The 14813-nt window shown below is 39.9% G+C and overlaps 1 protein-coding gene across 1 annotated transcript in view; it reads right to left on the reverse strand.

Moving 5' to 3' along the window:
- LOC124722121 (importin-9) overlaps nucleotides 1-14417 on the reverse strand; it is a 147894-nt gene extending 133477 nt beyond the window's left edge. Inside the window, exons 1-2 of the mRNA XM_047247326.1 lie at nucleotides 14334-14417; nucleotides 13351-13485 (exon numbers count right to left, since the gene is read on the reverse strand). Of these exons, the coding sequence (XP_047103282.1) occupies nucleotides 13351-13483 (133 nt within the window). The 5' untranslated portion in view covers nucleotides 13484-13485; nucleotides 14334-14417. The remainder of the gene's footprint in view (nucleotides 1-13350; nucleotides 13486-14333) is intronic.
- Between the last annotated feature and the right edge of the window lie 396 nt (nucleotides 14418-14813).

The following is a 14813-nucleotide window of genomic DNA, read 5'->3' on the forward strand; positions in this document are numbered from 1 at the left end:
CTTCATTGCGTCTCATCCACCCTGATGCCACCCACTCCGACCAAGGGCCCTCCCCACAGGCACCACCCAGCCTCAGCAAGGGCCACCTGGCAGGATGGCCATTGCCGGGAGTCCCGATGCCCCAGGGAGAGAGGCATCTACTCCTTGGCATACTTGGGGAGTTAATGGCACAGGTATCAGGAGAGCGATCCCTGTGTTGTCAGGTGACTACAACCAACAGGGTGCATGGCAGCCCCACCACAACGGACTGGCTACCATGCTGGATATCAGGTGCAAGGAAGTCCATGGTCATCATCTCCGCAAAAAGCAAAACTGCACAGTGCATGGTGGAAATCACACCCAGGAATGTATCCTTGTCCAATACATGGAGAACAAGCAGGACGGCAATGCGATGACAAGAAAGCTGGCTAAAGGCCTCAATGCACCATGTAAGGCGCCCTTCCCCAATTGGCTCGCTCTTTGGAAGAATTTGGAAATATGGAGGTCAAACCCAAGAGGGGACCATCACATATAGGCTGAAATGTTCGAGACTCCTTTTAGTTCAGTTGTATTGGCCCCACACTATCTTAAACTAATCAGACTGAAGCATTCATTTTGGTTTACTTCAGCATGTAACTACACCCATACAAACATCGTTGAGTGGCATATTTTGCAAGTTTTTACAAATTACGTAATTCAGCTTCAAAAGATAAAATTTTTCTTCTAATATGTGTAAAATTTGAGGGGGGAAATATTTTCAGTGATTTAAGTTTACTTAAATCTCCTCACTGATTAAACAGTACTGACAACTCACTATCAGAGCTAAAAATGGATGACTGATGTGGGACGAAATGCTCAATGGCAGTAATTTTATGCAATTGTAAATTTGTTTTATTGTGATGCATGACAATACAAATAATGTTAATAGCTTTAAATCGAAATATAAGAAGAATATTGCTAAAATAAATGGACTAAATGTTTTAGTCTCTGTTCCCATAATAATGTTTCTAAAGCTCATTTTACAAGTAATGTTACTGTCAAAATCAACAACTAGTTATGCGTGCTTGGAAATAAGGTGTGAACCTTTATTCTATTCTCTTGTTCACACTTAAGGGGAAGGTCTCCAGTTCAGAATTCTTTCTACTTGGAATGTAAAATGGTTTCAAAATGTGGCACAGTGAAATTTATGCAAGACCTTGAGCAAACTGTTGTATCCTGTTAGCAGAGGCATGTAACAAAAGTCAGTGCCCTGTATGAAAGTTACAACTGAGTGACTGGGAACATCAAGGTGTGTGCTTACAGCATTGCAACACATTGTACCAGTTTCCTTCAAAATCCTGCTCAGCTACTTTGTTGAAGCTCTCCCCATCTGAAGTACACAGCAGAATTATTCTATGCATTTCCTTTGCTCTAAATGATTTTCTATTTTGGCAAAATTAGTATAAATTCTTGGGATGGGGAGACGGCACAATGACAGGAGCTTTTCACACATCAGTCTCTGCTTGTAGCCCACGAATCCACCTAAGTGAATCCTAATGACACAGCAAAGGAAAATGACAGCCACTGAAGTGAGACTCTTGCCTAAACCAAATTGTGTGCACAATCTTAAAAGTTTTGGAGTTTATCTAAACTACAGCAAAATTCCGACTTAACTAGAATTCCAATTAGGAATTAAAACCGTTATCACTTCTTTTGCTCCGTAACAAGAAAACCACATTTAGACCTCACCACCTACAAGGCTCTCCACATCTCATCAATCTTTGAAGCTCCATGCTGTACACATGTCTGCAATTTCATTGCTGCTTTCAGTCGGGAAAAAATGCTGTCTTCAGAGCAGGTGCAAACCTTGAATAGATCCGACAGTGGTGTGTTCAGTTCAACTTGTCAAATGGTAGGCCTACACACACATGAACTAGAACCGTTTATTTACACTCAAAGACAGGAAAAAGCATTTCATTAAGGCAAACAGCCACTAAAAATTTAATTCCCTCTCAATATAGTCAACCCTTCTTTTAGATTTTATATGTTCTTAAAAAGGGTTGTCGGTGTTTAAAATGAGCTTCCAGGGATCACAAGCATGTAGGCCATACATGTGTTTACAGGCTCAGTTCCTCCACATGTATCAAATTTACTTACATTCCACTCAACCAGGAAACTTAAATACTTAGCTTTCCTCTCTAAAGAGGGAAGTCCACAATAGTTTGTGGGTCAGTTAAAAGCTTGCTGGTTCCTCATGCTTACTGACAAGTCAACACTATCTTGTGCCAAACTTTATGTTTTATTTCTCATCAGTTTGCAGTCCCTGTCCGAGTCTCTCAAGTATAAGCCTTTCCATCTTCCCCTGTCCTCCCACATGCCCATACCATGCTAACCTCTTCTACTGTCTCTCTTACACTACTTTTCTCACCATCTCATTCCTTACTCAATCCCTCCTAATAAATCATTCTGCTACTTTGAAATTTCATCTCTCAAGCCTATATCCTGTTCACCTGCCTTTTCTTCATTACCCACATTTCTAACACATACATGGCTACTATAGTCTAATACACCCATCTGTTTACTCTTAAGTGATACATCCTTGCTCCAGACCAGGCTTCTTGCAGCGTGCATGAACTCATAGGCTTGCCTTCACTGACCTCCCTATTCCTCCCACTGTCTTATGCTTCACTGGTACTTTAAAACTTTCCACTTTATCACCACCACACAGCATTGCATTAAATTTTTTACATCTCCTCCACCCCCCACACCATTAAACCATCTGAAAACACTAGTGATTTCATATTTTCTGGCCCTATCCTCACTGCCACTATCTGATCCATAATAGTGATGAAAAGTAAGGGGGATATGGCACTTTTGCTTCAGCCCACTTTTTCTGTTCAAACTTCTTACTTTTACACAACTTACACTTACCTGGTACATTTACTTTATTCTCCTCACATTCAGCCCTTTACTGAAGCACTTCTCAGCTTTTGCTTCTTTATCATACAACTTAGTGTATGGGAACTCCATTACTAAGTCCATACCATATTCATAGTGTCTCCTGTAGATGCCTTACACTAAAAAAATAGATCTTCTGTTGACATTCCCAGTCTAAACTCATACTGTTACTCTCATTTCTCCTCCTACTCTGTTCCATACGCTTTTCCACAATCTTCTCAAATGCCTTGGCAGCTTAACAGTTTCCTGCAATGTTTCTTAAAAATTGGCAGTATGATTTCTATAATCCACTCTACAGATGTGTATTCTTTTCGTACTGTTCTGATGGCCAATAGAGCCACTTCACTCCAACACTGCAAAGTGCTCTCACCATCTCCATACTTACCTTCTCCAGTCAATGTGCTTTCCCTCTCTACCCTCCATCTCATCTTCCACTTCTGCCCAGGTTATATCTGTGTCAACCTTGCCTACATTTCCTGGCTCCTCACTTCCCTCTTCGATTATTTCCATTGGTGTTTAGCAACTCTTCAAAATATTCCTTCCACACCCTATTTATCTCCTGTACATTTTTAACTTCCTTTCATTCTTTATATATCATCCTGGAATTTTCAATCATAACTTTCTTCTTAACCTTTACCATTCCATTACTCCCCTCACTGTCATTTTTGTTTACTCTTCAGTTCATTCCCTGTTCTCTCCTGCTAAAACTCTCAGACAGTATTCCTTTCTTGCTTCCTCTGTTCTCAGCCAGTGTATTCCTTTCTTGCTTCCTCTGTTATCTTCTGAAACTATAAACAGAAAGCTTTTCTTTTCTTTGTAACTTCCCCTTCTTATCACTCAATGAAAGTTATTATTTTCACCTTTTCTTATCACTGGTTCACCTAAACACTTTCTGCTGCCACTGCCATCACTGTTTTGAACTTCCCATTCCTCCTCTACAGAGTTCGTTTCATCCCTTTGTACACTGCTCTTATTTTTTGAAAGTTTGCTTTATATTTTTCTTCCTCCAAGTTTGTGACAATTACCCTCCTTTCCTGCCTTTTATTAACAACCATATTATAATAAAGATGCAGGTACTTTTAACTTCTAAATAGGTTATTAAAATATGAGCCCTGTTGTAATTTCTAATTGTTATCCTTGTGAAGAGACATTTTATTTGGTTAAGTGGAGACTGTTCACGTGTGTCATAACTTTCATTGTGCAATATAGCAGGGCAGGCCAGCCCAATAGTACAAATGGCCAATAAGGTGATTTGAAGGTGAGGTAAGCACCCTGGAGATTACTTTTACAGCTCCAGGTGGTAGTACACAAGCTTGAAAGAAAAGGCTTAGTTTTACAGCCAGACCACCATTCTGACTGATAAGAGGAATCAGTGACCTAAAATAGTGCTACTTATTTCATTTAATGCAACAAAATCCTCTTGGAAAATAAAGATTGTTTGGACTTGACCTTTAGGGGCAATGTGTGAACAACTTCTTAAATGGAGGGAAAAACAGTGTGGAGAGGAAAGGTAACCTCAAATGCCCAACATGTCTTAAGCTCCCATCCACCCACACTATGAGATGGTACCAGTTGACAGATGTTGGCTGTCAGAATAACACTCCATTTTTCTTCCTCTTAGGCTATTCACTTTCAGATGAGGCATAAGTAGGCACAGTTAGAACCTGTCACTTGTCAACTACATTGATAATGAATGAGAAACACACTTTCATTCCTTGCAGATCATCCTATCTGTAACAGCTTGACAGCTGAGAGATCAGGATAAAGCACCCTGAACTGATTGTACAAGTGGTGTACCCTGGTTAAAGCTAACAATTCTTATATTTTCCCTCAATGAGCTCTTATTTAAATCATGGCAGCAACTTAATGAGAGAATGTGCTATGGAAAATCTACGAACACTACCACAAACTTTGTGACAATACAAGACAGCACATAGCCCATACTTAAAAGACAACATAAGAAAATTAAAGTGCCTTTACAGTTACAGAAGGATCTATTTAGATACATCGAAATGAATGCTTAAATACAACGCACTTCTACAATACTTCCCACTTGATACTATCTGGTTTAACTAGCTTTAAATGCTAGATGTAACCAGTACCACAATTTTTTTGCCAGGGCTTGGTTAAGTCATTTAGGGAAAGAGAGGAATTGACATAGCAGAGGTAACATTTGCGTGTACAGTTGATTGAGCCAGTTTTAGTCAGCATCTGCTATGGGGAGCTCTGTTAAGGACATATTTTTTGCCACAGAAGGGAATACTAAGATGGACATCAGTTATTTCTGAGCATACATTTTCTTTTTGCTGATGTGAGTTTTATCTCTTGTTTTCCTCAAAGGTAGTAAATTTCAAACTGGATGATTGCCAAAATAGTTAAAACTTCTTTCCCTTTAATGCAAGAAGTTTTAAACACGATTCTTATAATATCACTTATGTAGGAGGAAACAATGTAACAACTGTGTTGCACACCATAGCAAAATGTTTTGATATAATGTATACAGATAATATAATAATGGCAACATTAACACAACCAACAAATGCTTACACAATTTTCAGAAGTAATATAAATTCCTTCAATATACACTGGTGTCCAAAACTGAAGTAATCTCAGGGCACCTATCAAACAGGGTAGTGTCTGCCAGGTAGTTCTACATCAATAACTGCTGCGTACACAATCACAGACAATGCAGTATCACATAGAGAAGATGTCTAAGACACTCTGCAGTTGAGTGCCATAAGAAGGATGGAAGCAGGACAGTCACAAACTGATGTGGCCTGATGACTTAATATGGATCATTCTATTGTTTCTCACATGTGGTGACAGTTTAGAGAGAAACTGTATCCTGAAGACCATGTCAGGGCTCACCACATGTGATGTCAGAAAGATGTAAGGACACAGAAGTACCACCTTTAGTACTGCACAGCAACTGGCATCTGACCTTGCAGCATCCACTGGACATCTTGTCGAGGCAATCTGTGTACAGAAGGCTTCGTCAGAGTGCCTTTTATTGTCTGAGACCTGCTGTATGTGTACCTCTGATGCATCTTCACAGAAGTGTACATCTAGAGTGGAGTCATGACTGGTGCTACTGGACAGCCTAAAAGTGGGCCAACGTTCTTTTTTTGAGAGCCAAAAATTATAGGAAGAGAACAATATCAAGGAGGTTCCCTAATGATGTGGGCAAAGATTATGTTAACCTCTCTTAAAACCTCTTAATGAAATTGTATGGGTGAATAAGCGAGTTAACTGCTGTCAGGTATCGTGATGAGATCTTGGGACCTCATGTATGGTGGTTGTGAGGTGCTGTGGACCCAGACTTTGTACTGAAGGACAATAATGCTCGATCTAATACAGCACGGGTGCTTGATGCTTTCTTGGAAACTGAAGATATTGCATGTACTGTGAAGCCTGCTCACTCTCCCAATTTCCATCCCATCAAGCATGTCTGGGATGCACTAGGGAGACTGGTGCATCATATCAGCATCCACCAACCACTAAGATTTGCAAGCACCTCTGCAGGAAGACTGTGCATTATTGCTACAACAAATGATTGGTGACATTCACCACATGCCCAATCACTGTCGGGCACGTGTCTGCCAAATGTGGTCACATTCCATACTGAGCACATTAACCTGTGTTGTAATGTGTGCGCAAAACTGTGACATTAGAAAAATAAACAATTTTGTCTACCATTACGCATGTTGCAGTTGTTTACATTCTGTATTCTTTATACTGTTCCTACTGTACTATCACCTGTTAATACCATTTTGTGGCAAAATAAATACAACCTTGAAAAATCTCAGTTTACTGCTCTAATTTTCAACACTAGTGTATTTATCAGCAAGTTATCTGTTATTGCTCACAAATACGCAGCCTATAACAGCTGCATAACATTTTTGTTTAACAATTTGACACATATTGTTTACATTGTATATATCCTAGAGAAGTAGCACATGACCAGAGACTGAATGAAAGTTGTAAGCAATCTTCAATTTGATTAACATGCGCCTTATTCATACAGCATATCTGAACCAAAATCAAAATTTCTGCAAAGTAAAACCGACATCCAACCAACAATTTACACCAACTCTGAGCAGCTGTGAATGACGAAGCTCCTCATGGAGAACAAAGGTAGTGCTGTTACGTAGTATATAAATTTAGCACTTTTTGCAAAACAAATATGTTTAGCAGAGCAATATTCTAAATGCTCACTGAGCTGTAAACGCAATGGGTCAACATTATGTACCGGATGCCTCCTAACATTTTTCAATGTAGCATAGATGTAAACATTAGGCTTCACTGCCAGTCAATTTACCATCATCATCATCATCTAAGACTGATTATGCCTTTCAGCGTTCAGTCTGGAGCATATCCCCCCTTATAAAATTCCTCCATGATCCCCTATTCAGTGCTAACATTGGTGCCTCTTCTGATGTTAAACCTATTACTTCAAAATCATTCTTAACCGAATCCAGGTACCTTCTCCTTGGTCTGCCCCGACTCCTCCTACCCTCTACTGCTGAACCCATGAGTCTCTTGGGTAACCTTGCTTCTCCCATGCGTGTAACATGACCCCACCATCTAAGCCTGTTCGCCCTGACTGCTACATCTATAGAGTTCATTCCCAGTTTTTCTTTGATTTCCTCATTGTGGACACCCTCCTGCCATTGTTCCCATCTACTAGTACCTGCAGTCATCCTAGCTACTTTCATATCCGTAACCTCAACATTATTGATAAGGTAACCTGAATCCACCAGCTTTCGCTCCCATACAACAAAGTTGGTCAAAAGATTGAACGGTGCACAGATAACTTAGTCTTGGTACTGACTTCCTTCTTGCAGAAGAGAGTAGATCGTAGCTGAGCGCTCACTGCATTAGCCTTGCTACACCTCGCTTCCAGTTCTTTCACTATGTTGCCATCCTGTGAGAATATGCATCCTAAGTACTTGAAACCGTCCACCTGTTCTAACTTTGTTCCTCCTATTTGGCACTGCACTCAATCAGTTTATATTTCTTTCCCACTGACATTACTTTCGTTTTGGAGATGCTAATCTTCATACCATAGTCCTTACATTTCTGATCTAGCTCTGAAATATTACTCTGCAAACTTTCAATCGAATCTGCCATCACAACTAAGTCATCCGCATATGCAAGACTGCTTATTTTGTGTTCACTTATCTTAATCTCACCCAGCCAGTCTATTGTTTTCAACATGTGATCCATAAATAATATGAACAACAGTGGAGACAGGTTGCAGCCTTGTCTTACCCCTGAAACTACTCTGAACCATGAACTCAGTTTACCGTCAACTAACTGCTGCCTGACTGTCCACGTAAAGACCTTTAATTGCTTGCAAAAGTTTGCCTCCTATTCCATAATCTCGAAGAACAGACAGTAACTTCCTCCTAGGAACCCGGTCATATGCCTTTTCTAGAGCTATAAAGCATAGATACAATTCCCTGTTCCACTCATAACACTTCTCCATTATTTGTCGTAAGCTAAAGATCTGGTCCTGACAACCTCTAAGAGGCCTAAACCCACACTGATTTTCATCCAATTGCTCCTGAACTAATACTCGCACTTTCCTCTCAACAATACCTGAGAAGATTTTACCCACAACGCTGATTAAAGAGATACCTCTGTAGTTGTTACAATCTTTTCTGTTTCCATGTTTAAAGATTGGTGTGATTACTGCTTTTGTCCAGTCCGATGGAACCTGTCCGGACTCCCAGGCCATTTCAATTATCCTGTGTAGCCATTTAAGACCAGACATTCCACTGTACTTGATGAGTTCAGACTTAATTTCACCCACCCCAGCTGCTTTATTGCACTGCAATCTAGTGACCATTTTCTCCATTTCCTCAAACGTGATCCTATTTCCATCATCATTCCTATCCCATTCTACCTCGAAATCTGAAACATTACTGATCGTATTTTCACCTACATTGAGCAACTCTTCAAAATATTCCCTCCATCTGCCCAAGGCATCCACAGGATTCACCAGCAGTTTTCCTGACCTGTCCAAAATACTTGTCATTTCCTTCTTACCTCCCTTTCGAAGACTGCTAATTACACTCCAGAATGGTTTTCCAGCAGCTTGACCCAATGTCTCCAACCTGTTTCCAAAGTCTTCCCAAGATTTCTTCTTGGATGCTGCAATTATCTGTTTGGCTTTGTTTCTTTCTTCAACATAACTTTCTCTGTCTACCTGAGTTCTAGTATGTAGCCATTTTTTATACGCCTTCTTTTTACTTTTACAGGCTGCCTTGACTGTGTCATTCCACCAAGCTGTTTGCTTCCTCCTACTTTTACACACTTCTGTTCCAAGACATTCTTTAGCCACTTCTAGTACTGTGTCCCTGTACCTTGTCCATTCCTTTTCCAATGACTGTAATTGACTACATTCAACTAACTGGTACCTTTCTGAGATCGCTGTTATGTACTTGTGCCTGATTTCCTTATCCTGAAGTTTCTCCACTCTTATCCTCCTACATATGGACCTGACCTCCTGCACTTTCGGCCTCACAATCCCAATTTCACTGCAGATTAAATAATGATCAGTGTCATCAAAGAATCCCCTGAATACACGTGTGTCCCTCACAGCCTTCCTGAATTCCTGATCTGTTATTATATAGTCAATGACAGATCTGGTTCCCCTGCTTTCCCAAGTATACCGGTGAATGTTCTTGTGTTTAAAAAAGGCGTTTGTGATTACTAAGCCCATACTGGCACAGAAATCCAAGAGTTGCTGCCCGTTCCTGTTGGCCTCCATATCCTCTCCAAATTTACCCATAACCTTTTCATACCCTTCTGTTCGATTTCCAATCCTGGTATCAGAATCACCCATGAGCAGAACACTGTCCTTGTCCTTTACTCTAACAACTACATCACTGAGTGCCTCATAAAAACTATCCATCTTATCTTGATCAGTCCCATCACAATGCGAATATACTGACACAATCCTAATTTTCTTGCTAGACACTGTCAAATCTATCCACATCAGTCGTTCGTTTACATACCTTATTGCAACTACGCTGGGTTCCATTTCTTTCCTGATGTAAAGCCCTACACCCCATTGTGCTATTCCTGCTTTGACTCCTGACAAGTAGACCTTGTATTCTCCCACATCTTCTTCTTTCTCACCCCTTACCCAAATGTCACTAACAGCTAAAACGTCCAGCCCCATCTTACTTGCAGCCTCTGCCAGCTCTACCTTCTTCCAAGAGTAGCCCCCATTGATATTAATAGCTCCCCATCTCATTACCATTTGTTTGCCAAGTCGTATCTTAGGAGTCCCTGGTTTGTCAGTTAGAGGTGGGACTCCGTCACCTCCAAAGGTCCGAGGCATTTTGCTCTGATTGTTGCCAGCATCATATTTAAAGTACCAGGGAAGCAGGTTGCTAGCCTTACTTGCCCCGAGTCCCATTGGGTTTTACCCCTCACACTAGAAAATATGAACACCAATTTGCCTGTGTCTTAGTGTCAAGCAGGTGAAGCTTGCGCTAAGGAACACATCTAACAGGAGGTAACAAGTGGTATGCGCGAGAATCTCGTGCAAATTAAAGACTAGGCTATATACTAGCGAAAACAAATAAAATGTTGTAAATTGAAACCATCATGTCGTCATGAATAAAAAACATAACAGAATCAGGTCAACAGAAGTGTCCAACCCCACACGTTGGCTTTGACCCGTGATGCAAGGGTGTTGTGTGTGACATAATGACGACGCAGCGTTTGGTTTGTGAGTGTGGCGTGTTTGTAGATGTCGTGTTGTGGTTTGTTGTGCTCTCTGGTGGTATGTTCAGGGTTTTCGTTTGTGTGGTGTAATGGGCTCAGTTTGCTTTTGCTCATTATCCAGAATTGTTCGAGTGTCGGCTGTGTTTGTAGAGGAATTCGTTTCAGCGAGTTAACAATTTTGTGTGAAGGTTAATTTAGTGTTTGCTGTACATCTACATCTACATCGATACTCTGCAAGCCACCCAACGGTGTGTGGCGGAGGGCACTTTACGTGCCACTGTCATTACCTCCCTACATCGTGTGATAATTTTAGTAAAATTAATCGGTTGCTGTTTTTGTTCAGGAATGGATATGACGGATAAAATTAACAGTGCGCAGGTCAAGGGAAGTGTTCGATCCCAATGTGTGGCTGTGTATGTTGATATTGATATCGGGAGATGTTTTTGAGCTATATAGGACAAGGGAAGTGTTGGATCCTAATTTATGGGATTGGGAGCTTCTGTTGAGCTATATAGGTCAAGGGAAGTGTCAGATTCCAGATGATATTGTGTTTAGTGTGTTTGGGGAGTTTTGTGATGTCTGTTTTTTCTTTTTTTTGTGTGGTGGTGGGTGTCTAAATTTGTTTATATTTAGTTTGCTCCCACCCAAAAACACCCCATTTCCCACATTTGTCCTTTTGGTGTCATTAGGCTTTTTTGTGGAAATTGTGTGTGTGTGTGTGTGTGTGTGTGTGTGTGTGTGTGTGTGTGTGTGTTTCAATGTATTTTCGCCCCCATAATGTGTACATACCGACTTTATATGCGCCATATTCGACCGTGGTTTACGGTCGTTTCCGCCATATTTGTGACGTCATGGGTCAAAGCAGACAGGCGTGATCAGACGCTTCCGTATTTCCACAGAATCATTTAAACCAAACATACACATCAAAAACTGCAAACAACCACCATCAAAATATATAAAATCCCAACAAGACAGGAAAGGAGCATATCACCCACATAACACAAGTGCCCTTTCGGTGAAACTGTCTGCCCTAGTGCTTCCACACACTCTTCACGCTAGTTCACAGGCTAAGTACTGATAATCTTTCGTGCTGGCATCGACGATCTCTTCATAATTATGTTGTACAGAGGGAGGCGATATTTTAATTTTAACTACTGACAACGCCTTTCGCACGATTGTTTTGTTTATCTCCACTGCAGGATTTGATTTTAGTAAGTGACCAGAAGTTTTTGTGCTAGTAATACTTTGGAAATTTTCATGGTTACTTAAAGCTATATGTGTGTTTTTCTTCTATCTCAGTTATGGTGCTAAGTTTTTTGCTAACGAAGGTGTCTTCCTGTAGGATTTCAATAAATCATTATCCTGCAACTGTTTGGCTGTTATCATTTATCGTGAAGACTTTCAACAGTTGTTGCTTCAGCCATGTTTAAAATTTTGAAATGATGTAGCAGAATTGTTTTTCCTGACATCAAATTCTTTGGTTTCACAAACTAACACACAGTTTCAAATTCGAGAATGTAGACTTCTGGTAATGCTATAGGTGTCTGTTAATCATTGTTTTGAAATGAAGGTACAAAAAATTATGGAAGTCGTAGCAGTTCAAGCCAAGCTTTCATAATCTGCAAATAAAGTCAATTGATTTTTAATTGTGGCATTAAAAACACTAATACTCCCTGCCACCCTTTGGTTACTTAGAACTACCTCATTGGCTACACAAAGATATATTGCCAACCTATGCAAAATAGGGGAGTAAAGGTTTGACACACAATGCCTTTATTCTAGATTTAAACCCAAATTGTTCAAGGACAGTTATTGGACAATCGACTTTAAAGACTTTCCTGAAACGGCAAGTCAGTGTTCAATTGAGAAATTAAAGTGAATTTATAGAAAGTGTAATGTCACTTCAGTATTTGTTACACAGACTTTTCCTTTGCTGGTCATTACCACACTGTGGCTGGACAGCCTAAGAGGTAAATGCTAAACTACAAACCCAATGCTCCAGAGTTGGTGCTCTTATTTTTTTGCCTCTAATCCCTTATTTCACCTCGGGCAACGAGTTGTCCATGTGAAAAATGTGCAGTTGCACCATGGCTATGAGTTCCACATTAAAATATAGGCCCTCCTATAACAGCTAGGTCAGTAACGTTAGAGGAAGGCAAGATGCATACACCCCCCCCCCCCCCCCACACACACACACAGGACCGTGAATAGTGAAGCAATGTTGTGTTCAGGCCAACTTTCAGGTTGGTAGCTTTTGCTACTACAAGAACATTCCGTTGAGCACAAACTTACCCTCACGTCACATAAAATGCAATTCCTTGACATTTTCTTTAAACCATTATCTGTTTTACTTTGGATTTATTGTTACACACTAACAAAATGAACACGAGAAAATTTTTCGGACAACATTAAAATAACTGACACTGCTCCACCTCTTTAAAACAAATTGACTGACATTAATACATGTTGAAACTTTAACAACTTGGCAGACACATTTTAACTTTGCTCTATAAAATCACCTTCCTTTCCTTTCATCTAAGAATGATAAGATCTGAGTGACAAACTGATGGCTCTAAAATGTTCCCAAACAACTAATGTTTTAGTCCTGTGGAAACAGGACAATCTAAAATTGTAAACATCACAGCACAGAATTCCTATGAATAAAAACTGCTGCCCAGCAATTAACTATTTTACCTTCTGTTACTTCTAGGGCTTGTATCCTGTCTTCTGCAGCAGTTCTTACTTCTTGGTGTGGTGAAAGTATCCCCATAAGTGTATCATACAGGGCTTCTCTCAGAGACTTATTTGTTTCTGGACTGGCTGCCATCTCTGAAAGAAATTAACATCCATTAATAATTCCCCTGTTATTAATGACTGTACTCTACACACATTATTTCAATGAAAATTCTTAATGATAAGAGAAACTGAACGCAGTTTCATTCTTATTTTAAGCTATTACAGGCTGCAATATATATGGCAATAAATACAGGACTACTATTCTGAAATGCAGATGAAACCCAAGATTTCAACAATCCATCCTTAAAGTCTATTCATTTCAATAACATGTGTACTAGATCACCCAAACTTTTTTCACACTCACAATTCTCTTCCCACTTTTTACACAGCCAGCAACACTGAAGTACATTTATTTCTACTACTTTGCACTTTTTCTGACTGTATAACCACTGAATGTATCGCTTAATTTAGTAAGTTTTTGAATACAAATTTCATTTCCGATCGCAAGATAAAAACAATACACTGGAAACACTTTTGAGAAATAATTTCCATCTTAAATACTGTCAGACTCTAAAATAAATATTTCCGATCTAACACACTGGGGCAGCTATGCATTCATAAATAAGCAAGTTAGTTAGCAGACTGACAAATATCGAGCATAGCAGGCTTCTTGATGTTGCACAGCTGAGCATAAACGTTTACAGCTGCATATCGGGTATATTTAATACTATAGTTATTTTCTACAGTTTTGCTCCTTCGCGGTCATCCGCTGAATTGCATATACTTTCAGTAAAATCAGAAATACATTTTGGCGCCAACAAACAGCGTTAGGAGTTACTCTAACGTCGCGTACGAAATCAGCATGTACGCTGATCACGCCACACCAGTAATTTCCATTTTCACGAACAATCGTAAATAACATACCAAACTTACTAAAGTACCTTTTTCTTTCCTCACACACCACGCGCACTTCCAACATTAAACAGCAAACAATCTTTCCCATACACTCAGACAGCGAATTTGGGTATACACAGTTTGGCCAACATTCAATCTGCAAACTCACCGCAGTAGGCAGAGAGAGAGAGAGAGAGAGAGTTGCATGTTGTATGCACAAAAATAGTTACTGCTTACCGCTGTAATAATTAAGTTCACAAAATTGTGTTATTTTTTTTATCTATATTTGCAATTACGCAACTATATTTTGTATGATGAAACTTAAGTTATTGTTGTCTCCCTGTTGAGCAGTGATGACATGGTAGAAGAAGTGAAACCTATAACTCCCCATATTATAATACCATTACTGGTAGTTAATATTCTGTGCCAAACTTAAATTAAGCAACAGCTCTTTCAACAGCAGCTCCGTTTCGATGATTTTTCCCCGTGGGAGTTGTAGCGTTGCTAGAGTTGTAACCACTCGTGAG

The sequence above is a fragment of the Schistocerca piceifrons genome, chromosome X (genome assembly GCF_021461385.2).
Source record: "Schistocerca piceifrons isolate TAMUIC-IGC-003096 chromosome X, iqSchPice1.1, whole genome shotgun sequence".
Lineage (NCBI taxonomy): Eukaryota > Metazoa > Arthropoda > Insecta > Orthoptera > Acrididae > Schistocerca > Schistocerca piceifrons.